The sequence below is a fragment of the Haliotis rubra genome, unplaced genomic scaffold (assembly GCF_003918875.1).
Source record: "Haliotis rubra isolate DU_JTF1 unplaced genomic scaffold, ASM391887v1 Scf17, whole genome shotgun sequence".
Taxonomy (NCBI): domain Eukaryota; kingdom Metazoa; phylum Mollusca; class Gastropoda; order Lepetellida; family Haliotidae; genus Haliotis; species Haliotis rubra.
In genome coordinates, this window is record NW_025765669.1 from 1,385,024 (window position 1) to 1,411,279 (window position 26,256).

A 26,256-nucleotide genomic window follows, 5' to 3' on the forward strand; every position below is an offset into this window, starting at 1 on the left:
AGCACATGCAATACACTATGAAAGTATTGAACAAAACATACACACAATGTGAAGGACACAAACATTCTAAACACATATAATCTCATCATCGAAAAAACATACCCCAATGACACCTTTCATTATAAAGAAATTATACACTGTATATCATATACATAATGTACCTATAACTAACATGTACAAGAAAATAATGACAACATAATTTACAATAAGCATATATGTATATACATATATATATATCTCTCTCTCTATATATATATATCTATCTCTCTCTCTCTCTCGATTCTCTCTATATATATATATATATGGCTTAAAGGTGGGTGATACCTGTATTTATTGTGTCAAATCTACATTAAAATTTAGATATTCTGTAACTGATAAATATGCTCTAACTCTGACTGGTCATGTGACATTCTACACACCCAAATATGGGAGTGCTAGTGAAAATTACATTTCACTTGTCCATCCAACTGACAGTTCGCTCATACTCATTAAAACCAACAAGTGCTTAAAACCAATTTTAATGAGTCACATGCTACAGTAAACTGTCTTTAATGAGATTGCAGTTTGCCTGTCGGGTGCATCACATTTAACTTGTAAAAATAATTAAAATATGATTGACGAAACAAAATATTATTGGAAATGCTGCTATCATATTTTGGCATAAATATATCATTCTGCATAACAATGTCCATGAGGATATATGCAAACACTTCACTTCTACAGTTTAACAGTGTACACTATACATACGTACTTTGTGGGTTTGTAAATACATCATGTTCCAACATAACAGGATAAGTATAAACCCTGTTTGTGTCAAGTATAAACCCTGTATGCATTAAATACAACCTTTGTACATATTTAACATAATGTATCCAATATAACTCCTGCATGTATCAAATACAAAACTGTATGTATTACATATAACCCCTGTATGTGCTAAATATAACCCCTGTATGTATTAAATAACACCCCTGTATGTATTAAATAACACCCCTGTATACATTTTGTATATTAAATATAACCCCTGTATATTATTAAACATAAACACTGGATGTATTAAATATAACCCCTGTATATCATTAAATATAACCCCTGTATGTAGTAAATATAACCCCTGTATATATTAAACATAACCCCTGGATGTATTAAATATAACCCCTGTATATTATTAAATATAAACCCTGGATGTATTGAATATAACCACTGGATGTATTAAGTATAACCCCTGTATGTATTCAATATAACCTCTGTATATTATTAAATATAAACCCTGGATGTATTGAATATAACCACTGGATGTATTAAGTATAACCCTGTATGTATTCAATATAACCCTGTATATTATTAAATATAAACCCTGATGTATTGAATATAACCACTGGATGTATTAAGTATAACCCCTGTATGTATTCAATATAACCCTGTATATTATTAAACATAAACACTGGATGTATTAAATATAACCCCTGTATATTATTAAATATAACCCTGTATGTAGTAAATATAACCCTGTATATATTAAACATAACCCTGGATGTATTAAATATAACCCTGTATATTATTAAATATAAACCCTGGATGTATTGAATATAACCACTGGATGTATTAAGTATAACCCCTGTATGTATTCAATATAACCTCTGTATATTATTAAATATAAACCCTGGATGTATTGAATATAACCACTGGATGTATTAAGTATAACCCCTGTATGTATTCAATATAACCCCTGTATATTATTAAATATAAACCCTGGATGTATTGAATATAACCACTGGATGTATTAAGTATAACCCCTGTATGTATTCAATATAACCCCTGTATATTATTAAACATAAACACTGGATGTATTAAATATAACCCCTGTTTATTATTAAATATAACCCCTGTATGTAGTAAATATAACCCCTGTATATATTAAACATAACCTCTGGATGTATTAAATATAACCCCTGTATATTATTAAATATAAACCCTGGATGTATTGAATATAACCACTGGATGTATTAAGTATAATCCCTGTATGTATTCAATATAACCTCTGTATATATTAAACATAACCCCTGTATGTATTCAATATAACCTCTGTATATTGCCCTAAGGACTAAAACCACAAACACAACTACTCAAAAGAAATGAAAGAACACCTCATGTATTATATGTGACTATATTTAATCTCTCATGGCCAAGACCGCCTCCTTGGTGTAGTGGTTAGAGCGTCCGCCCGGAGAGCGGAAGGTCGCGGGTTCGATCCCCGACCGCGTCATACCAAAACACGTTAAAATATGGTACTTGTTGGTCCCTGCCTGGCGTTTGGCATTAATGGGTACAACAAGGACAGGTCGGCTCGGAGTCAGTATAATGTGTCTGGTGGGGTATTCATGCTTCACTGCGGCATGGTATCTCAGTGGGCTAGCACTATAAAACCAGCTTAAGTCTGGGCTGGTACAAGCAGCCGCACATACACATACACCCGCATGCACGTCGTCATATGAGCAAAATATTCTCAAGCACGACGTTAAACCCAATTTCAGCTCACCTCACCTCTCATGGCCAAGATGTCCTATAATTACTACTTTTCAATAGTATATATTCATTAGGTGTTAAAATCAGTTGGTTTAACAACAAATAACTATTAACAGTGACCATAGGTGACAATCTTGACAGGCTTGTATCCAGGCAACACATTTCAAAGGTGTAATAAACAACCCGAAGGTTTCTTGTGACTTTTCCAGAGCTTGAGCCTGAGGCACACCATGGTAGCTCTTAGCACGACTTGCTCCCTCCAAAAATAATTGTAAAATGGGATAGAACTTGTAACTTATGCAAAACTTATGATGCTTGTTCCACCATAAACAGTTCTCAGGACGTCTATTTCGTCTTTACCCCGTCCCCAGACAGTTGGTATTACGCTTCGACGAGGTAAAATTGCCTGTTCACCCCGTGTGGACAACATTGTCAAGCAGTTCAATCCCATCCTTAGTCAGTTTATATCCGTTCTGAGCTAGACCCATCTCATTCTTAATATGCACAACCCTGTTCTAACTTGTTCTTAACTCGATCAACTCCTTTTCAGGCAGTTGTTCCCGTTTCCATTACGTTCTTGCTCCATTCCTCGCGCGTAACAGTAATCGAGCCCGATCCGGACATTTTTCAAGAAGATACTGAGAATGAGTTTGGTGTGATGGGGGTATTAGTGTAAAAATTGTCAGAATGGTCCAGTACTAATTTCATGTACAAAGAAATTCCAATATTTTTTGTCTGTTTTAGTCAGTTCCAGTTTCTGGCAAACTTGAAGCACTGAGAACTAGTCCAGATCTATCGAACCCAGATGCGTCTTGTCAAGCAGGACTAATTTCATTGTAGAATTATACGTCCCCTACACAATTTTAGTAGTCTCAGGATAGGGGACTAGCATTAATTTCGAAGGCTGTTCCCTAAAACCATGGCAAACAGTACCCAGCCAATCAAGAGAGGTGGACAAGAATGAGTAAAGAGTTGGGTATAATAAACAGAACAGTATATAAGGGCTATAGCGTATACCGTATATTACCGTAGATAAGCCGACCCCCTAACTTGACCCTTGAAATCAGTGTCAAAATGGTATGTTTTGCACATAAGCCGACCCCCGCGATCCAACCCCACACCACAATACATCTGGCAGTTGGATGTAAAACGTACACAAGCTGACCCAACATGCTTAATTACTTCATGCTTAATTACAGCCACAAAACATGACTTAAATAAGGTTCACAGTGAGATAACATACAGGGCAATAAACCATGTGGAGAATCAAACCCAGACCTTCAGTGTGATGAGTGAACACATAGATATCATGGCTACCCTACTGGACCAATACAATAAGAGACCATATATCAATATAAGGTCTCTGAATACCATATACAGATTTCTATCAAATCTAACCTATTTACAAATATAATCTATTTATACAATATTATGCTTCTCAAATGTGCATAACTAATTGCCATTATAGAAATTATATAAAATGTGGATAAAAAGAATATTTAAGTATACATATTAAAATAAATATCATGCCACATATTTCAAAGTGCCTGTTCATTCTTTTCACTATATCTCACAAATCTATCAAACAAGATCATTGAGAAGTATACACACAAACAACATGTTTTACACATGAACATAGTATAAATATGTTCACAAGAATTATATACTACAAACATTTGGAACAAAACATTCACAACCATAATCTCAAACAATCCACATCAGCATCTTTACATCAGATATGCTGGATAGACTAAACTAATATCACATATTTATAATTACTACCCACTTGATGAAAGATTTGTTTGTTTGTTGTATAACACAGTACTCAGCAATATTCCAGCTATATGGCGGCGGTCAGTGAAAAATCTGGACCAGACAATCCAATGATCAACATCATGAGCATCAATCTATGCAATTTGAATGCGATTTCATGAGTCAACCAAGTCAGCGAGCCTGACCACCCGATCCCGTTAGGACTCTTAGGACATGGGTTGGTGAAGACCAATTCCTACCCAGATCTTCATGAGAGCTCTTTCAGTTATGGGAGAGTGAGTTTAATGTTTCAATATTCCAGCAAAATCACATGGGAGATACCAGACATGGACTTCCGATACTGTCCAACTTGATAAATTGAACCTGGTTTGTAACTGACAAACTAACGCTTTACCCACTGTTCTCCTTTTTCCTTCATAAATCGGGAGTTAGTTTAGTTTTAGGTGGCTTTTAGCAATATTCTAGCAACATCACGGCGGGGGACACCAGAAATGAGCTTCACACATTGTACCCATGTGGGGAATCGAACCCGGGTCTTCGGTGTGACGAGTGAATGCTTTAACCACTAGGCTACCCTACTGCCCCTCATAAATTGTGATTTCAGATAAAGATTTACACCATTCCAAACCAATACACTAATACCAACAGACATGAATGAGATAAACGGTTGTGATTTCATCCCACCATCACACAACCAAACTTTAGAAAATGAGGAGTGAAGTGAAATAATAATAATAATTATAATAAATATAGTAATAATAATAATTCGAGCTGAATTCTAAGCTTTTTGGTATGCTCATAGTCTTAGGGAGTATACAATCCAAAATGCTATATGAATAAAAACAATCATTAAATAGTTAACTATTTGTCATTTTGTTGAAAACATAACATAACAATTTAGTCCCTGTCTGCCTTATATATTTAAACTTTGTTAACACAACAAATTAATGCATGCTTTAAAAACAGGCACAACTGGCACCTCGCTCCTTCTGGAAAAACATGGATCCAGCAGTTCACCTGTTCCTGAATCTGCTTTGTCCTATCCTGAACCTTGATCAGCACAACCACAGTATTAGCTTACAAACACTGCATGAATCTTGGTATGTATAATACTGACATCTGACACAGGCTTAGACCACACTTACTTGTCAGTTGATAAATCATTTGACCTTGACAGAGGTATTTGAAATATGTTTTTTCATTCTTGGATGTTTTGCTGAAAGATCTAAAGCACTAAGTTGCATCTACTGTTTTGTAACAAAATAACCAAAACACACAATATGTCAACCTAAAATAAAAATGTGCCTCAAAATAAATATATTTTGATATTTACTCCAAACCTCTGTATCAAAACCGATCTACTTCCCAAATCTGTGACCCGTTTACTTAACTAGTGTGGCCTTGGCATTCAGATAGGAAACAAAATATCCATGTGAAATATGGAAAGCATCAGTAATCCATTGTAATTTTTTCGTAAGCTTTTAAAGTGGGCTAACTTAAATGCAAGTATGAATTTGAGAGATGGAAATAGCATTTTTAATAGTTTCATGTTTGTTAAATAGATGAGACCTTATATCCCAACATCATCCAGCCAACATGAAAAACTAGGTGTCCATGTTCCTGTTACCACGGTAACAATGTTATGCAACAGAATGCTGGAGAGTCCAATTCCATCTGTCGTCAAACAATATAAAACCTGCTCTACATAATTAAAGGTTTAAACTTTTCAGAACAATAAATGAATCCCAACATACATTACACACAAATTTGTCGGAACCATTAAAACTGAAAGGTCAGGACATGTCTCCTAACAAAGCTGTTATATTGTTTCATTTTCATCCTGAGATATTTGGGAACAGGAATATGCCATGAGATTAAAAGACAAGGGACGGTATTCACAAAAGAACTGAGATCTGAAAAATACTCAACTTCAGTCTTGGCAAAAAGTGAGCTTTCAACTTTTTCTGACTTAAATTTCAAGATTTTACTTACTGGTAAGTCATATTCATAAAGCAACGTTTTAGGTTTAATTTTTACTTAAGAATAATCTTAGATTCTTTATAAATACTGCCCAGGGTGTACCATAAATACAGGTAACCTGATCTATGCCCAGATAAAGTCTCCATCTCGATAGCAACATTTCTGGACTGATTTCTGATTTCGTCAGTGAGGTCTCCCTCTGACAATGTCCTGAGAGTTTATAATGTTTGGAGTAAAAAAATACTGTAAATATCAGATTAGTTTTGATTAATTTTTATCAAGTTTTGATTAAAGTTAAATGTCAATAAAGACTACTTAGTGTAAAGTGTAATAGTAACTTTCCTATGCTGCCATCCTTATCTCTGAGTGGCATCCCTTCCTTATCCTTGAGTGATGTAACTTATGCTTGCTTGCCATCCTTATCTTTGAGAGGCATCTCTTCCTTATCCTTGAGTGATGTAACTTATGCTTGCTTGCCATCCTTATCTCTGAGTGGCATCCCTTCCTTATCCTTGAGTGATGTAACTTATGCTTGCTTGCCATCCTTATCTCTGAGAGGCATCCCTTCCTTATCCTTGAGTGATGTAACTTATGCTTGCTTGCCATCCTTATCTTTGAGTGGCATCCCTTCCTTATCCTTGAGTGATGTAACTTATGCTTGCTTGCCATCCTTATCTTTGAGAGGCATCCCTTCCTTATCCTTGAGTGATGTAACTTATGCTTGCTTGCCATCCTTATCTTTGAGAGGCATCCCTTCCTTATCCTTGAGTGATGTAACTTATGCTTGCTTGCCATCCTTATCTTTGAGAGGCATCCCTTCCTTATCCTTGAGTGATGTATCCTTGAGTGATGTAACTTATGCTTGCTTGCCATCCTTATCTTTGAGAGGCATCCCTTCCTTATCCTTGAGTGATGTAACTTATGCTTGCTTGCCATCCTTATCTTTGAGAGGCATCTCTTCCTTATCCCCATCCACAAGCCCAGGCTCATCAGTGTCGCTCCCACTGGCCGATGAAGTCACATATAGGTATTTATAGAACACTGTCATGATGGCGAAGATGATTGTAGCAAGACCCATGAGAGCGGCAAACAGGAAGAATTCAGCAGTCTAAACAGCAAAGACACATTGTTAAATAAAGCCTTGTTTATCAACTTTAAAGTACATAAATAGCATCAAATATTCTGACTGACTAAAAGACTGTCATTTAATATTCTAGGCAGGGGTCTGAGATTTTGCAAGGACATCAGGTATTTTTTTAGCTGCAGATGCAAAACACCTATTTTTAAATTAAAGCCAGAGCCTACATTTTGTGTTCAATTTGCAACATTGTATGTTTGTGGAAACAGTTTGTCTCTTTTTATTAGTCTGAAACATAGTTACTGCCTTCTAGCATTTTTGGAGGCAACAGATATTTTTTTAAATACAATAATGCCAGTCCTATTCCCCACCATAAGGATTGATCCCTAAGCAAGCATTCTTGCTATTCTTGCTGGATTGAAACATTTGAGATTGTAAATGTTTGGAGTGAGTAATGGAGATACAATCAACCTAGTAACTGATTCAGAAAACCTGATCCATTCAGCTATGTTGCCTAACGAGCATCTCTTACTTCCGCATATTCTCTCACTGAAGCTGAACAGAAGGTTGCTATGATGTGTTCTTATGTGTGTCTTACCTGACTGGGCAGAAGCTGCACCTCCGCAACAATGACGACGACCAGATCCCCCACTGCTGTAGTCAGCAACCACGCAGCCTGCACCACAGACTTCAGTCCATTTGGAGCCTACAGATACACAGATACCAGGGGTTACTATGGAGGTCATTTGGAGCCTACAGATACACAGATACCAGGGGTTACTATGGAGGTCATTTGGAGCCTACAGATTCACAGATACCAGTGATTACCATGGAGGTCATTTGGAGCCTACAGATACACAGATACCAGGGGTTACTATGGAGGTCATTTGGAGCCTACATATTCACAGATACCGGTGATTACCATGGAGGTCATTTGGAGCCTACCTATACACAGATACCAGGGTTACCGTGGAGGTCATTTGGAGCCTACAGTTACACAGATACTAGTGATTACCATGGAGGTCACTTGGAGCCTACAGATGCACAGATAACAGTGGTTACCATGGAGGTCCTTTGGAGCCTACAGATACACAGATACAAGTGATTACCATGGAGGTGATTTGGAGCCTACAGATACCAGTGGTTACCATGGAGGTCATTTGGAACCTACAGAGACACAGATACTAGTGATTACCAGGGAGGTCATTTGGAGCCTACAGATGCACAGATACCAGTGATTACAAGGGAGGTCATTTGGAGCCTACAGATACCAGTGATTACCATGGAGGTCAATAGGAGCCTACAGATACACAGATACCAGTGATTACCTTGAAGGTCATTTGGAGCCTACAGATACCAGTGATTACCATGAAGGTCATTTGGAGCCTACAGATACATAGATACCAGTGGTTACCATGGAGGTCATTTGGAGCCTACAGATACATAGATACCAGGGGTTACTATGGCGGTCATTTGGAGCTTATAACTCAACTTATCCACCAAATCCTCAATCCAGTAGATTTTTGTTTGGAAGATAGGTAAAGTGGTGCTGATTTATGATTTGAGATTAATAAAGGTGAACTGATTTAAAAAAATGGAACAGCTGATATTATCCTAAATATGACATACTGAAAACAGAATAGAAAATAAGACGCAATGATCTTTGGTCCTTGTAACATGAGAATGTAGAAATCTTTTGTATGAGTGAACAGGTTACACAAAATACAATGAAAACTGAATTCTCAGTACAAAGGAAGTGAGGACTTGAGGGTCCTCCTTGTTGTGTCCTACCTGAGAATATGCAAAGGACAGTCCTGTGACGGAGAAGAGGACCTCCCCGACTGTGATGATGACATACTGTGGAACCAGCAAGAACATGGACACCTGGTTCTCAGTCAGGCCTTGGTACAGCTTCACATCCGCCTACAAGAGAAGATTGTCATGTACACCTACAAGAGAAGATTGTAATGTCCACCAACAACAGAAGATTGTCATGTCCACCTACAAGTGAAGATTGTCATGTCCACTTACAAGAGAAGATTCTCATGTCCACATTCAACAGAAGATTGTCATGTCCACCTACAAGAGAAGATTGTCATGTCCACCTTCAACAGAAGATTGTCATGTCCACCTACAAGAGAAGATTGTCATGTCCACTTACAAGAGAAGATTGTCATGTCCACATTCAACAGAAGATTGTCATGTCCACCTACAAGAGAAGATTGTCATGTCCACTTACAAGAGAAGATTGTCATGTCCACATTCAACAGAAGATTGTCATGTCCACCTACAAGAGAAGATTGTCATATCCACCTACAAGAGAAGATTGTCATGTCCACTTACAAGAGAAGATTCTCATGTCCACATTCAACAGAAGATTGTCACATCCACTTACAAGAGAAGATTGTCATGTCCACATTCAACAGAAGATTGTCATGTCCACCTACAAGAGAAGATTGTCATATCCACCTACAAGAGAAGATTGTCATGTCCACATTCAACAGAAGATTGTCATGTCCCCCAACAAGAGAAGATTGTCACATTCACCGTCAACTGAAGATTATCATGTCCACCTACAAGAGAAGATTGTCATGTCCACTTACAAGAGAAGATTGTCAGATTCACCTTCAACAGAAAATTGTCATGTGCACCAACAAGAGAAGATTGTCATGTCCATCTACAAGAGAAGATTGTCATGTCCATCTACAAGAGAAGATTGTCACGTCCACCTACAAGAGAAGATTGTCATGTCCACCTACAAGAGAAGATTGTCATGTCCACCTTCAACAGAAGATTGTCATGTCCACCTACAAGAGAAGATTGTCATGTGCACCAACAAGAGAAGATTGTCATGTGCACCAACAAGAGAAGATTGTTATGTCTGACCAATAAGAAAAATTTGTCCACCACCAACAGAAGGTTGTCCACAAAGAACAGTGTACAACTTTAAAGATGACTGAATGAACACTTCTTCTAGGCATCAAGTGATGTACAGTTTCCTGGTCCAGGAGCCGTGATCTTACCTCATCGTTGAAGTCTGCAGCAGAGTTTCTGTTGATGAGGGCCAGGGTGTAGGTGGCCCCTGACAGGAATGTCACCAGCCCAGCCTGCTCCTTCCACTCCTCCCCAGGGGTCTGTAGTGGCAGGGACACCTTGTACCTGCAACATGACCTCTCCCTGTCACCGCACGCTACACACATCAAGGATATATTCAGGAACACAAAGTAAGTGCTGCTGTCAGGAAAGCAGTAGCTTGTTATATCATTCCTAACAGCAATTTTATTACAGTTCATATTTTCCTCACCTCAGTCATTTAACATTGAAATAACCACTGTGTTTAGAGCAATGACACTAGACAAAGCCTAAACACCCTTCTTTATAATGGTACTGATATTGGTGAAATACCTAACAATATAACTATAACAATATGAATGGAGATGTGTTAATTCTAATTTCAGATTTTGTCTTCCCCTACCCCTTCAGTTAACAAACCCCAACTCACACTGCTGGCTCTATGCTGGTGTACACGGTAGTGTTGTCACGGCTGAAGTTGAGGTACAACTGCCCCCTTGTCTTCCCCTACCCCTTCAGTTAACAACCCCCAACTCACACTGCTGGCTCTATGCTGGTGTACACGGTAGTGTTGTCGCGGCTGAAGTTGAGGTACAACCGCCCCCTTGTCTTCCCCTACCCCTTCAGTTAATAACCCCCAACTCACACTGCTGGCTCTATGCTGGTGTACACGGTAGTATTGTCACGGCTGAAGTTGAGGTACAACCACCCCCTTGTCTTCCCCTACCCCTTCAGTTAACAACCCCCAACTCACACTGCTGGCTCTATGCTGGTGTACATGGTAGTATTGTCACGGCTGAAGTTGAGGTACAACCAGCCCCCTTGTCTTCCCCTACCCCTTCAGTTAACAACCCCCAACTCACACTGCTGGCTCTATGCTGGTGTACACGGTAGCGTTGTCGCTGCTGAAGTTGAGGTACAACCGCCCCCTTGTCTTCCCCTACCCCTTCAGTTAACAACCCCCAACTCACACTGCTGGCTCTATGCTGGTGTACACGGTAGCGTTGTCGTGGCTGAAGTTGATGTAAACAGGTGCCCCTGACACCTTATTCCCATTCATCGGCACCAGTCTGACTCTCTGGGAACTGTTCGTGTACGGCAGGTTACTGACAATGCTGGAACAATCAGGTACAGGTACACCATTACTCATTCATACATCAACAAATCTGATAAGCCAGTTGTTGTCTTGTAAAAATGACCACTACATGAAGATTGTAAGCTTGAAGCCTTTATTGAGAGTGAGTGAGTGAGTTTAGTTTTTAGCTTTTAGTTTTAGCCTTTTAGCAATATTCCAGCAATATCACGGCGGGGGACACCAGGAATGGGCTTCACCTTTATTGAGACAACACATATTCAATCTGTTCAAACTTCAACTTCTCATACTGGAAGTCTGATCATGATTACAAGAGTTTTCACAGACAATATTTCATTAAAATATAATCTTTGTACCATGGAAATGAGTTTTGTATTACGCTGATTTTAGTCTTGCATAATTAGTATAATTCAGTTTAATAACTTCCAGACACACCACTAGTGACAATAATAATATCAGTTGAAATCCAGCTTTAATGAACACACAATTCCTTTTAGATGCAATCTATTTATCTGGGATTCCAGCTTTAATGCCAGAATAACATGATAAATTGGGGACAAATATTTGTAAAGATAAAATAGCCTCATAGTTACCTGACATCTGATAGTCCATTACTGGGTTTAGCCCTCTTATCCATGAACTGAAAGACAACATCGGAATGCAATCAAGAGAACATGTTTGGAAGGCGAGAAATGCTAAACTTGTTAACTTGGATTTAAGTGAACAAGAATCTTTAATAATATTAACTAATATAAATACATTATGTTTTTCATAATATCTGGTGTTGTTGCATCCATTACTGTCTACATAAAACTACAATTTCCTGTTCATTGGGTTTCATGATGAAGCCCTCATGCTTTGATAGATTTGAGAGTTGTAAATATAATTATAGTTGTATTATTACATTTTACTATAGCTATATTACCTATTGACATTTTGCCTTATTAAAAACGAAATGACATAGTTATCCATGGACAAATCATCAACATACCTGCTTCATAGTCATGTGACCTTGTGAGTCCATCATGATAACAACTCGGTATGCTGTGGCGCCATCAAACAGGAAGGTGTCTGTCACAGATCTTGTTTTGTCCTCTGTGCAGGTGGCAGACAGCGACATGTTGTCGCTTTGATGCCGGAACATACCTGTATTCTGTGAGAATGAGATTCAACATTACATATTACAAAACATAATGCAAGAAATCATAGAGACATACTGACCAGTTTATAAGCTATGTTCCATTAAAATGCTAAATTCCAATTTATCACCTTGGAAGCACAAACAATAAGAATTTAAGAAAACGGTAATAAACCCAGTAACAATTACTTATGTGTAAAATTTCATCAGTTTCAGTCAGGTGTGATGGCCATATTGAAGATCAGATTCAAACCTTTATTCGTTGAGCAGCTTTTATAAAAATCATTGCTGGCACCAGAAGCCAAAATTTCAATTCTTATGAAGAGAGTCTTACTTGGGGTACATATATACAGGATACTAAATGACCTTCCGTGTAATACCATTTTTACGAGTTAATTATTTGGTATCAAACGAGCGAAAGCGAGTTTGATACTAAATCTTTCACGAGTTTAATGAAAATGGTATTTCACGGAAGCGAGTTTAGTATTCTGTTTATCACTCTCCAACAAAAATTGATAGAAACTGCGGCTCTCAGCTCTCAGTGTGATGACTCTCAGCTTTCTGCGAGTCAAACAAGGTCTAGTACCATTGCGACAGCGGCATTAGCATTGTGACGTCATAACTGTGAACACTTATGATGTCATACGTCTAGCGGTATTACACTAGTGTAATATTGCCGTGAACATATTACACTGCAGTATCTTCCACGGGAGAGTAATAAATGCATTTTCTGCTGCTGAGACTGTTCTGATATTGCACTGCTATACGGAGCAGCACAACATGGTGATACCTCCCCTACTGTACATGAGCCAGGGGTACCATTGCCCCAAATCATCATGCCTTCTGCTGATGATGACCAACAGGGAATAGATTCATACATGTACCTCAAGGAAGACTCTCAACGGGTTTAGCTAATTCTTTTTCAGAAGATGCCTTCCTTGAGGTACATATATGCATTAACACAGAGTCCAAAAGACTAGAGACCGCCTCCGTGGTGTAGTGGTTAGAGTGTCCACCCAGAGAGCGGAAGGACACAGGTTCGATCCCTGGCCAAGTCATACCAAAAGACGAACAAAAATCGGTACTTGTTGGTCCCTGCATGGCACTCGGCATTTATGGGTACAACAAGGACTTCGGCTTGGAGTCAGTATACTGTGTCTGAGTGGGGTATTCATGCTTAACTGCGGCATGATATCTCAGTGAGCTAGCACTATAAAACTGCTCTAGTACAAGCAGCCGCACATACACATACACATTCATCATATGAGCGAAATATTCTCAAGTACGACGTTAAACCCCATGTCACCTCACCTCACCAAAAGACCAGAGTAGGAGGAGGGAAATTCTGGTACTAGCCAAACTAGTGTTGACTTGCCATTACACGTAGGTGTGTGTCACGAGACAGTTCCAACTCAATGCATGCTAATGACCACATAATTTTTCAGACCTCTCCCCCCCAACCAACTTGTGGTGATGGAGGCCACAAGGGATGCACTAACACCCAATACCGACCCAGATGTTTCAGACACAAGTGTGAAAAGATGGCATCTACTGGACAAGGGAAACCTTGGAATGACATAACATGTCTTGACTTTCAGTTGAGTGAGCCAAAAAGTGACACTCGCAAAACAGACAGTGACAAGTTATATGATCTATAAGGTACACTGTGCTGGCTTGTACCATTAAGTAAGAGGGGTGGTGGGGTAGCCCAGTGGCTTAAGCGTTTGCTCATCACATGAAAGACCTGGGTTCAATTCCCCTCAAGGGTGCAATGTGTGAAGCCCATTTCTGGTGTCCCCTGCTGTGATATTGCTGGAATATTGCTAAAATCAGCATAAAATCATACTCACTCACTGTAGGTAAAAATGAGCTCTTCACTCTCACCTGGTAGGTGGTGATGTTACCACTATAGAAAGGGGAGGTAAGTGAGACATTGCACTTCATTGTGTTGAGGACTGTAATGCCAGATTCCCCCACGGCTAAGGGAGCCTCTTTGCTGCTCTGGAACAAAAAGTCAAACCTACTGTCACAGATAAAACACTTGTGGTCCATTTGAAGATATGTACAATGTTTTTCCACTGGTGGTGTGTTGGGCACTTACCAAAATTAGATAAATGTGGAATGTAGACATATAAAAAATACATGTATGCACAGAAACTTCTCTCTCAAACATGTGTACCAACCAAACACACGCATGCATGTACACAGAGGCATGCACATTGGGCATACACGTGTCTCATGCACATCTTATGCTCCATAAACTGATATGCTTCAGTTATTTATATACTACCCATCAAAAGTTTAGACTCACTAGTGTAAATGTAGCCAGTTAATTCAGTCAATTGTTCTGAACTAGATTTTGCAAAATATTCCATACTGTTTAAAGGTACTGTTTACGCATGAACTGATGTATTGTAAAACAAGTTCGTAATGTTAAAAGATTATTGTCATGAGTTCAATAAATGATGAAACTCAGTGAAAATTGGCGAATTCTTAAGAAAACTTTACACCAAAACACAGCTGTTCACATGCACGATATTTGCACATGCTTTTCAGCAATTTGATGCATGATCCTCGTGCAGTTCATCTGCATAAGGTTTGCACTTGGTTCCCCTAAGTTAGTGGAGAAATTCATCTTCGCTGTAACCATATACATAACATAACACATAGTGAGTGCTTTAAGTGAGTCTAAACTTTTGATGGGTAGTATATTTCCACTGAATACTGAGGATGGATTATGAGACCTGAAAGCAAAACAATACAGCAATGCCACAGACCTGTGTGATGATACTCACATCTAATTTAATCTGTACAAGTCCTGCAACTATAAACGCCAGAACACCGAAGCTCATTCCCACAACCATCCGCTGTAGAGGCCTGGAAGCAACCAAAGATGTAACATCATCCTCCCTAATCAAGGGTATGATACATCCACCCTTCACAGTAAATACCATCAAACATCTTTGTTTCGATCTTGTTCAAATTACACATTGCCAAAGACACACAATTTGCTCTTCTTTAAGACTGACTGACTGAGTATGGTTTTACGCCGCTTTTAGCAATATTCCAGCAACATCACAGCAGGGCACACCAGAAATGGGCCTCACACATTGTACCCATGTGGGGAATCGAACCCGGGTCTTCGCGTGACGAGCCAAAGCTTTAACCACTAGGCTACCCCACCACCCCTCTTCTTTTAGAATTAAAACAAATATGTATAATACCAGCATTCATCTTGCATTCCATCTCAAGTACAAACTTGTGTAATATAAGGACTTGAAATTAACCTCTTGTATGCAGGAAAACCTATTTTCTACTAAAAATTCATTATTTAGTCTTGTACCTCAATTAATCATATCAAAGGCTGCCTTGAAATGAGTGCCTATTTGGGTTGATAATAGAAAGTCCAAAGATACTGCAGAACAGAAGGTAAGGGTCACCCAATTCTTTCACGTTTCTCTCTGTCATGTTATCTTTTGAGTATCTTAATCAGGTTCAATCTCAGATATTATCAGAATAAACTTGCATGTGAAAAACACCTTTTCCATCTTTAAAATCTGGTTCAAGGATTTAATCATATTTAGATTTTGTTGTGTAAATCAGCCTTTTTCACATATTCTAGTTATATAAGTATGTTCAGACCAAAAAAAACCCCTTGCATGTGAAAGAAAACAGGAAGCTGGTTGTCAGCGTAGTGCAGGGGTTGACATTTTTTTCAATACTTCACTGGACACAGGTCCAGTAAATTTTCAAAATCCACTTGATCAAATATTCATTTCACTTGACCACAATTAACAATTAGATGTCAATATGTTACTGTAAATAGATTGTGACCTCATTTTTGACAATTAACATGTCCGTAGCTTGGCACTGCTGGACTACGGTAAAGTTTAATGTGGACATTATCTTGACCAACCAGAGAATTCCACTCGACCCGGGCGTCAACCCCTGAAGTAAAAATATCTAAATATTTTTCACACCACTATTTCACAGTTTTTCACAATTTAAAAGTTTGACCTTTCGTGTAAGCCTTTCTTGTACCTCCTGCAGAGCGGTCGGGTAGCCTGGTGGTTAAAGCATTTACTTGTCACGCCTACAGACCTGGGTTTGATATCCCTCATGTACTATGTTTTAAGCCACTTTCTGGTGACCCCCTAAATGATATTGCTGGAATATTGCCAAACACACCGTAAAACAAGAGTTTGCCACTGATATGGCCATGTTCCCCCGCCGCTAAAGAATGGAATATCTATAACATATTTACTACTTTTTATTTTTTGGTCACATACAAGATGCCTGAAATGACTGGTGTCTGCATAATCACCCAATGTAGGCTGTCAACATAATTGAAAACATTGGGTGCAATGTTTTATGAGATATTGCATTTAAATAAGTTTTGAAAAGTGGTCAAAGCTTCGTGGTGACCTTGAAGATAAGGTCAAGGTCCCCCAAATCGACCAGTGTCTTGGTAATTCCCCAATGTAGGCTGTGACCAAATATGAAGACATTGGGTATAACAGTTCATGAGATATCGCGTTAATAAGAGTTTGAAAAGTGGTCAAAGTGTCATGGTGACCTTGAAGATAAGGTCAAGGTCCCCCAAATCGACTGGTGTCTTGGTAATTCCCCAATGTAGGCTGTGACCAAATATGAAGACATTGGGTATAACAGTTCATGAGATATTGTGTTAACAAGAGTTTGAAAAGTGGTCAAAGTGTCATGGTGACCTTGAAGATAAGGTCAAGGTCCCCCAAATAAACTGGTGTCTGGGTAATTCCCCAATGTAGGCTGTCACCAAATTTGAAGACATTGGGTACAACATTTATGAGATATCGCGTTAACAAGAATTGGGACGTACAGACGGACGTACGGACAGACGCTGCTGAATACGTAGTCCCCCGTTCCGTGTTGCGACGGGGGACAACCATACTCACTCCTGCCTCCTGCTATGCATAAGTTATTATTAACTGGACCGACCTGTGAGGGATCTTGCAACAGTCTAGCAGGGGGTAGATGATGTGTTCAAAAACTGGGATGAGGAGGATGATGAGCAAGGGATTCAACACCTGGAACATCGACAAATCAACAGATAAAGTATAACTGTGAAGTAATTAGAAGCATTGGTCAACTGTGAAATGATAAGACATATTCTGTAAGTGCGTCACACTCATTGTACATTGTACAACGCATGACTTTGTACCTGTGAAGTTATCACACACTGTATAACTGAGAAGGCATCGTATACACCTCCAACTGTGACAATATCAGGTACATTGTTTAATTGGGAAGTACAGAATACTCAAATGTTTACACATTAGAATTACCGTATTTCCTCTAATAAGCACCTGGGTGCTTATTTTTTCAATGGTGTTCCAGACCCAGCACTTATTAGAGGCCTGCTGCTTTTGTGCTTACTGGGTCTAATTGCTGTAATTGTTAGTGAGCTGCTTTACCACCAGCGCTATTAGAGGCGTTTATTAGAGACCCGGTGCTTATTGGAGGAAATATGGTACACTACGACAAAACACAACTGTCACATATCAAATTTGTAACAACACCTAACTGTTGCAATATTATAAGTTGTATGCTTCTCTCGAGGGTAATACAGTCTGATGTACGCCTCTTTGTAGCAGTGTCACCCGAGCCGGTAGGCGTCATACGATTGTTAGCGCTTCAGCTTCTCGGCGGAGAGCATGGCGGTTACCGTGGCAGTGAGTAATATTTTTTGCAGTTGCCACCCTCCTGGGAGGGAAACTTGTTAAACCGTCATTGACCAATGAAATTAAAGTGTTTTACATGGAGGTAAGATAATGCTTTATAAAAACACAATACTAATTATATGTTACACTGTAATGTTACATAACTGTTGTTATTATTCGCCCGTGGAAGATACTGCAGTGTAATATTTTTACGGCAATATTACACTAGTGTAATACAGCTGGACGTATGATGTCCTAATGGTTTACAGTTATGACGTCACAATGCTGATACCTCTGTCACAGTGGTATTAGACCTTGCTTGACTCACGGAAAGCTGAGAATCATCACACTGTAGTGCAAATCTATCAACTCATGATGGAGAGTAATAAACAGAATACTAAACTCGCTTCCATGAAATACCACTTTCATTCGCTCGTTTGATACCAAATCATTAACTCATTTAATAAAAATGGTATTACACGGAAAGTCATTTAGTATCCTCTATTAATATTACACTGTTACAACAAATATCAAGCTGTTGTTATACTACATTGCAACAACACCCTACTGTTAGTATATTATTCAGCAATATTACAACAACATCCACCTTTTTGCATATTGAACTCCAACAACACTAAGCTATTGCTATATTAAATTGTAACAGCACCTAATTGTTGTTATATTACAATGTTACAACACCCTACTGTTATTATATTATACAGCAATAACACCCAATGGTTGGTATATTACATTGTAACAACACCCAAAAGTTTGTATATTACATTGTAACTACACCCAACAGTTGGTATATTACAATGTAAAAACACCAAGCTGTTATATTACATTGTAACAATATGTATTAAATTGTAACAATACCATTCTGTTGGAATATTACACCCTAAAACACCAAATCGTCATATTACATTGTAAAAATCACTCAAGTCCCCACAACTATACCTGAAACTGATCTGGTTTCAGTCGCCCAAGGCTTCCCTGGAAATAAGAAAAGAAACAGGTTTAACATGCTACAAAATAATGCCATTTCTCTGTTCAAAGTGCTAAACATTTTAAGCATTTTATGAAAATACATTTTCAATTGTAAACACTTTGCAATTCCATGCATCAGAGATATGCATGGATAGAACAAGCAGCCACCTCTGATAGTCTTCATTGATGTGAGACATGTACGGGTAGGGTTCATCGACAAGATGTGGCATGCTAAACGTTGTGTTTGTGCAACACTTATAAAGCATTTCATGAACTGAATGTAAGAATTATCATTACTTAGAATGTTGAAAAAAGCTTCCAACACTTTGTTTAGTGACTTAACTACTGTAAATCATGAAATTAATGCATCACAAATTGAATGCGAGTACGAGGATCTAGTCTAAAATGCGTCACGAAATTAATGCGAGCTCAGGAATCTGTGTTGGTGATAAAATGTGACATCCTGAATCTTTGATGTTGTTCATTTTCTTTTCACACTTGTTATTTACCAAATAAGCAATGAATGGAAATGAGTTGACGATGTTTTGATTACGCTACCATGTTTGATCACGTGATTACTTGCTACTACTTGTCTTATGACAACATTTATAAACATAATCCAACTTACAACTCAAACTTCAGAAAGTATGTTTCTTATTGTAATGTTTGTTAAATCAAGACATAAGCAACTGATGCAGTTTCTTGACTAAAAATGCAATGTAAAATATGGCTGTGTCCTAATGCCCATATGTGTTTTGTGTTGGGGTTCACAATTACAATCGACTATTGATCGAATAGTGAGCTCAGATTATCGATTTGCATATCGTGAGCGATAACCGCACTATTAAATACCCTTTTGAACCATAGGCCAGTCATAACTAGACTCAGGATTCACAGCTTATCTATGTACAGTGAAACCTGTCTAAACCGGCACCCCACGGGACTGAAATAAAATGCAGATTTAGACAGGATGCTGGATTAGACAGTGATGATCATTTTCGAACATGACTGCCATTTACACTTTATTCCTGATTATCTAGCATGCAGAGAGGAGTGTATTGGATTAAGGGACCCTGACTGGACTGCTCATACCCATGCCGGCTTAGAGCGTTTGATTCACCCCGCAATCACTACTTCCTGATTATCTAGCGTGACAAGAGGATTAATTAGTGTATTGGATTATGGGACCTTCATTGGACTGCTCGCGCTTGTTAGGACCGCGCCGGAATACAGAATAGGCAGGTGCCGGATTAGACAATGTCTTAATGATCATAATATCGTTGTAAAATGGCGGGACCAAAATTTTATGCCGGTTGGGGCAGTGTGCCGGATTAGACAGGTGCAGGTATTGGCAGGTTTCACTGTACATCTTTGCTTCCATTCACAGACCAAGTCTCTGAATGTGAACCAAGATAATAAACTTTCAGCTCTAGAAATATAGTTATCATTGACTATTCTTGAAATTTTACACAATTAAACACTATGTTCATAATGCAATGAAGAAATCCAATGTCATCAACAAGTTCATTTGTGACCAACTTGTGTTATTCCGGGACAAGCCGAATAGCGACTCGTGCCCCTCTGGAAGGATTTCATATTGGCACATGAACATCAGAACTACTTTAAACAAGAACGATAACTCTATTCTTGTTCGATTCCAATGGTACTTATATCACCCAAGCGCTTGTACATTGTGTTGCTGTTTTTGCTTATTTATTCTAAAGAATTAAACCTCTCTTATACAACTAAAAGATGGAGAAAAACATATTTGTTAAATACACATTCTAATGTGATTGTTACCAGCTGTTCGCCTTATATTTCCAATCATATTTTTAAATAGGGTTTAATAATCACAAATGGGATTTGTTTTATTGAATATGCAAATAAAATAGAAAACAAAATCAGCTACATTAAATTCTAAAGCAGATACTCAGAAATAACTTTAAAATACTTCTCAAACTGAACATTCGTGTAACCCTGCTGTCATACCCCTGGTGGAATTTTAAATGAACTAGCTGAAAAAATTTCACCCCCCCAAATGTCAGACTAAACTATCCCCAGATATGTGAAATATAAGCCCAATGTTAAAGATTAAAGTTGATTAGTTACATATAGATATAATATTATTGTTTTGAAACTGGTAGAGATTTATAATTGCATTTCCTAAAAATGTTGGAAGCGCACATACAATCTCCAAAACAAGCCAGCAAGATCGTCAGAAATACACTAAGTTGGACCCATGAGAGCTGTTATGTCAAAAAACGCATGTGTGTGTATTTGAATCTCTCACCATCAATCGCATTACTCTTATCAAAAACTTCACATTAGGCAGCACAATTCTGTAAGCTACGTTCTTTGTACTTTCAATATGACGATATGTATTTTTCATGATTTTTAAGCAATTACATAATGCTATAAACGATTTAAGTACTCAGGATTATTTTTATCAAAGCATTCATTACGCGCATTCTGATTGGTTTGTCGTATTTTCGCACATAACAAGCATCGATAGGGGGGCGAGTCTTCTTGGAGGTTACGGAAAGGTGCGAGTGGCGACGAATGCAACAAGTTCTGAATACAGAGTTACCTCCCCTGGCATATAGTCATCTGATGCTGTCTACCCTCACCGCTATGAAGAACGCTATGCATATCCTGTATTTTGCCTCCGTGTCGATGAACAGGGGGCAGACAACTGCTACACTACACTGGCATAAGACTTACCATGGACCCATCCATTTCTTCTGCTTGGAGAGTCCATCTTGATCCCTGAAACAAAATGCATTATGTTTCACATGCATGAGGGAGTTGGGATTTAGACTGCTTTTAGCAAACCAATGCAGGGTACACCAGAAATGGGCTTTACACATTGTACCCATGTGGGGAATTGAATCTGGCCTTCACCGTGATGAACAAAGGATTTATCCACAAGGCTTCCCCACCTCAAGTTTTAGAACATATTTATTCATTCTACGTTAAATTCCCCGAATTCAGAGCTGACAAGTATTTGGTTTACCCCATTTATGCCAAGCGCCAGGCAGAGTAATAAGTACTAGTGAGTAAGTGAGTTTGGTTTTAAACTGCTTTTAGCAATATTCCAGCAATATCATGGCAGGGGGCACCAGAAATGGGCTTCACACATTGTACCCATGAGGGGAATCGAACCCGGGTCTTTGGCATGACAAGTGAATGCTTTCAGCACTAGGCTACCCCACCACCCCCTAATAAGTACTAATTCTGCTGGTAGGATGCTACCAGGTTCGAACCACTGACCTTCTTCTCTCTGGGCAGACAATCTACCCATGAGGCCATGGATTCATTCAAAATCAGCCAGGTCACTGTATATGTGGTGGTGTGAGGGAGTGGTCAGAATATTGACCAGATGGTGGAAACAAGAATGGTAAAAAACACCCACAAAAGTACATCCAGCTAAACACCGGTGAAGATCCAAGATCCAAGTTAGAATTGATCTGCAGCAACCCATGCTTGTCGTAAGAGGTGAATAACAGGATCGGTTAATCGGGCCCGTGTATGTGCTTGATGCATGTCATCGTATCAATGATCATTATGTCAATCATTGGAACGTCTGACCCCGACATGATTATTTACAGACAACCACGATATAGTTGGACAATTGCTGAGTGAAGCGATAAACTGAGTACACTAAACACAAGTGTTAAAAAGTGTGGTGGAAGCATGCGAAAGTGACTTAGTTCAAATGTGCCTCTTTTAACCCAGGAGGAATGGACACTGATAAATGAATTGGGATGTCATTCCAGTTGTAAACTCCTCAAGGAGCTGAGAATGATAAGAGAAATTTACTTGAATCCACTGATCTAGGAACCAATAAACTGCATTTCAAAAGGAATGTCTGGATAAGTGTAAAATATAAATTCTTAGTATATACATAACATATACATTGTATCTTCATCAGATAAACATGTTGTAGAAGTGACCTATCCTGACCTGGCGCCCTACATGGGTGTGTTTCAATAATATATATATTATGAATTTATATCCCACACTTATCCAGGCACTTCTTCTGATATGTGGTTTATTAATTCCTAAAACAGTGGATCTGTAAAGATCTTTCTCAACTCCTTGAGGAGTATACAACCCTGGAGCCCTACATGAGCTTGTTTTAATAATATATGATATATATCCCACACTTATCCAGGCATTTCTTCTGAGATGTGGTTTATTAATTCCTAAAACAGTGGATCTGAAAAGATCTTTCTCAACTCCTTGAGGAGTATACAACCCTGGAGGCCTACATGGGCGTGGTCAATGAACCTGTGATTGTTTACCTACCTGCTGATCAAACAATGCCCAGAACAATGGCAGAGGCAGAAACAGCCATAATACTTTCAGTAAGATCTTCACATCTTCTACAAAACTCTCCTGAAACAAAAACGATGACAGTTGAAATTCAAAACATCAGCCAGAGAATATTCAGTCTCAGTTATCTGCCAAATCAGTTTTCATAGTGTAAAAACAGTGACGAAAATGACATGATATGACCACTGAAAATCACAGATGACAAAAGGTAGTCGTGAACAGAATATGTATGTTCAGCCCAACAGTAGAACCCACCATTTACAAAATTTTCCAAAAGATTTCTAAGTCTTTGAATGTTCCCCATTGTTGCAACTAGTACAATTTCTGTGTTGAACCACTCATGTGCTTTATCTTCCACTGATTGGCAGGCTGTTATTCTTGCAACAACCCCTTGCATTGTTAAAGTCAGCTCATGTATCAAATGTTGTAAGTCTGTATCACCCATGAGGAGGGCTGTACAATAAACTAACCTGTAATCATGTCTAACATCAACAGTATCAAAAGGCAAAAATCCAGGGCCCCGTTTCACAAAGATATCATAGCACTATGACTGTTGTAGGTCCATGTTGCAGTATAGGAGGTACGACAGTTGTAGCGCTATCATATCTTTGTAAAACGGGGCCCAGGTCACAGACATTGTCACTGTAGTGATTCAAGTCAACATGACTATGGTCATGACAAACTAAGGTTTGTTATTGTGGCAATTCTTGATTTGGAAAGGTTTAACCTGCTGGTTCAGGGACTGGGTTATTCTTGCTCAGACAAATAACAGAAAAACAATGTAAATGATATATAATATAAAAATTTTGTAGTGGGACAGGTATCTAACATGTCATAGGTTGGTTCTATTCATCATCACGGAACCTATGGCCATAGGTTCCAGATTCCCTGGTAATGTTTCTACATTCGACAGCAATATTCTGTGTTTTGTAATATTGCTGATGTCAAGTAAAATTTTAACTAAACCACACACGTCAACAGTACAGAGGCCCATGTTCATGGTTGATGGAGAAACATCATGGATACAACCCACAATGGCAGTTTTCAAACAATATTAGTAATATCAACACATTGGGGAATGATGGGTTTACTTCTTGTTGTCAATCTCTGCTATTGGTGTTGTACAATATCAATATTCTACAGAAACAGGCCAATCTTACCTCAAACTTATCTCCTGCGAGGTCCAACCAGTGGGTCTTTTGCTCTTGCACCTCTCCTCTTGTCTGACATGACCTCCGAAGGCCGTGCTGCAGGAATACAATAGTATCCATATAAAATGTCAATGGCAAACAAAAACAGTCTTGATTATCTCCAGAAACAGATGCATAAAACATAAATCAGTGGTGAATATTACGCAAGTGGATCACTGAAAATGAGGTTCTCCCAAAGACAACCAGTGACCATTATCACTAGTGCAAAGACAAATTCTGGTAGAGTATACTCTTTCCATCAACTTATTCTAGTCAATACACTAAGACCACAATCTAAATTGTGCAAAATTAAGGTTATGTCCGACAGACACATTCATTATAGGCAAGCAATGATGTCCTCTTTTTGATGTTTGTTGCTCATAGCCCATGATGTATGCATGCAAGCAGCAGATCAGTCCACCAAAGGTTGCAAGTGTAGCGGCCATAAAATTTCCGAGTCCTGTGCTGGGATTCGAACCACGGAACTTCTGATCCGAAGTCGGACGCCTTGTCCACATGACCAAAGAGGTTAACCCCATCAGCAAGCTGACAAGGTAAGGATGTCATCTATGGGATGACTCCAGGCCCTGCTACACAAGCATCACGGAATCAGCAGACAGAATTGTAGACAAAGGGAGATAATCAGGAAAAACCGTAACAAGGTGTAAAACACACTTTGTGAATGGTATATTATGTATGCCATTATGAAGTCATAATGGCAGACCTTTCTCAAGACACTATGACTGAGACCAACCGTGGAACACTGAATTCATGATTTTGGCACTTCTAGTGATGTGTATGCACATGTGTGTGTGACAGGCTGTAATAGTCGACACTATTGCTGGTGTCCAACTGCTAGCCCACTGAGATGCCGTACAACAGTTCAACATGAGTACTCAGACACAGTGCACTAGCTCTGAGCTGTCACATCCTTGTTTTATCCCCTTAATAATGAGCTCATTCACTGTACCATCTTTTAACATCCTATGGTATGATACAGCCAAGGTTTGAACCCCAGACCTTCTGCTCTCTAGGCAGGTGCCTTAACTACTAGACCACTGACTGACTGACTGAGTTTTGTTTTATGCCTCTTTTAGCAATATTCCAGCAACATCACGGCGGGGGACACCAGAAATGGGCTTCACACATTGTACCCATGTGGGGATTGGAAACTCAGGTCTTTGGTATGACGAGCCAACGCTTTAACCATTAGGCTACCCTACCGCCCCTACTAGACCACTGACAATTATTGATCTTTAGCATGTGTGAGAGGTACTCACCCATATACATCGTAAAACTTTCCCTAGAATATTCCCTGAGGGTGGATTTCTTTTGTACATCCTTGTCCCGGCAATAAATATAACTGAAAATAAATGTAAATAAGG

General features: G+C 38.8%; 1 protein-coding gene and 1 long non-coding RNA gene across 5 annotated transcripts in view; both read right to left on the reverse strand.

Moving 5' to 3' along the window:
• Positions 1-243: 243 nt before the first annotated feature.
• Positions 244-1,817, reverse strand: LOC124272458. 2 transcript variants are annotated; one of them, XR_006897336.1, is made up of 3 exons: positions 1,530-1,817; positions 1,049-1,421; positions 244-993 (listed from the first exon to the last, which is right to left on the reverse strand). It is a non-coding gene; the product is annotated as an uncharacterized LOC124272458 (long non-coding RNA). The 2 variants fall into 2 exon arrangements; XR_006897335.1 differs by having other exon boundaries at positions 1,509-1,817.
• Positions 1,818-4,800: 2,983 nt separating this feature from the next.
• Positions 4,801-26,256, reverse strand: part of LOC124272457 (solute carrier family 15 member 1-like) — a 49,030-nt gene continuing 27,574 nt past the window's right edge. For all 3 annotated transcript variants that reach the window (XM_046707631.1, XM_046707630.1, XM_046707632.1), the window contains exons 10-25: positions 26,152-26,234; positions 24,842-24,928; positions 23,655-23,744; positions 22,068-22,112; positions 19,317-19,352; positions 17,638-17,726; positions 15,456-15,537; positions 14,545-14,661; positions 12,514-12,675; positions 12,116-12,162; positions 11,401-11,544; positions 10,381-10,516; positions 9,149-9,280; positions 7,956-8,063; positions 7,131-7,387; positions 4,801-6,800 (exon numbers count right to left, since the gene is read on the reverse strand). In XM_046707631.1, the coding sequence (XP_046563587.1) occupies positions 7,199-7,387; positions 7,956-8,063; positions 9,149-9,280; positions 10,381-10,516; positions 11,401-11,544; positions 12,116-12,162; positions 12,514-12,675; positions 14,545-14,661; positions 15,456-15,537; positions 17,638-17,726; positions 19,317-19,352; positions 22,068-22,112; positions 23,655-23,744; positions 24,842-24,928; positions 26,152-26,234 (1,547 nt within the window). In that variant the 3' untranslated portion in view covers positions 4,801-6,800; positions 7,131-7,198. The remainder of the gene's footprint in view (positions 6,801-7,130; positions 7,388-7,955; positions 8,064-9,148; positions 9,281-10,380; positions 10,517-11,400; positions 11,545-12,115; positions 12,163-12,513; positions 12,676-14,544; positions 14,662-15,455; positions 15,538-17,637; positions 17,727-19,316; positions 19,353-22,067; positions 22,113-23,654; positions 23,745-24,841; positions 24,929-26,151; positions 26,235-26,256) is intronic.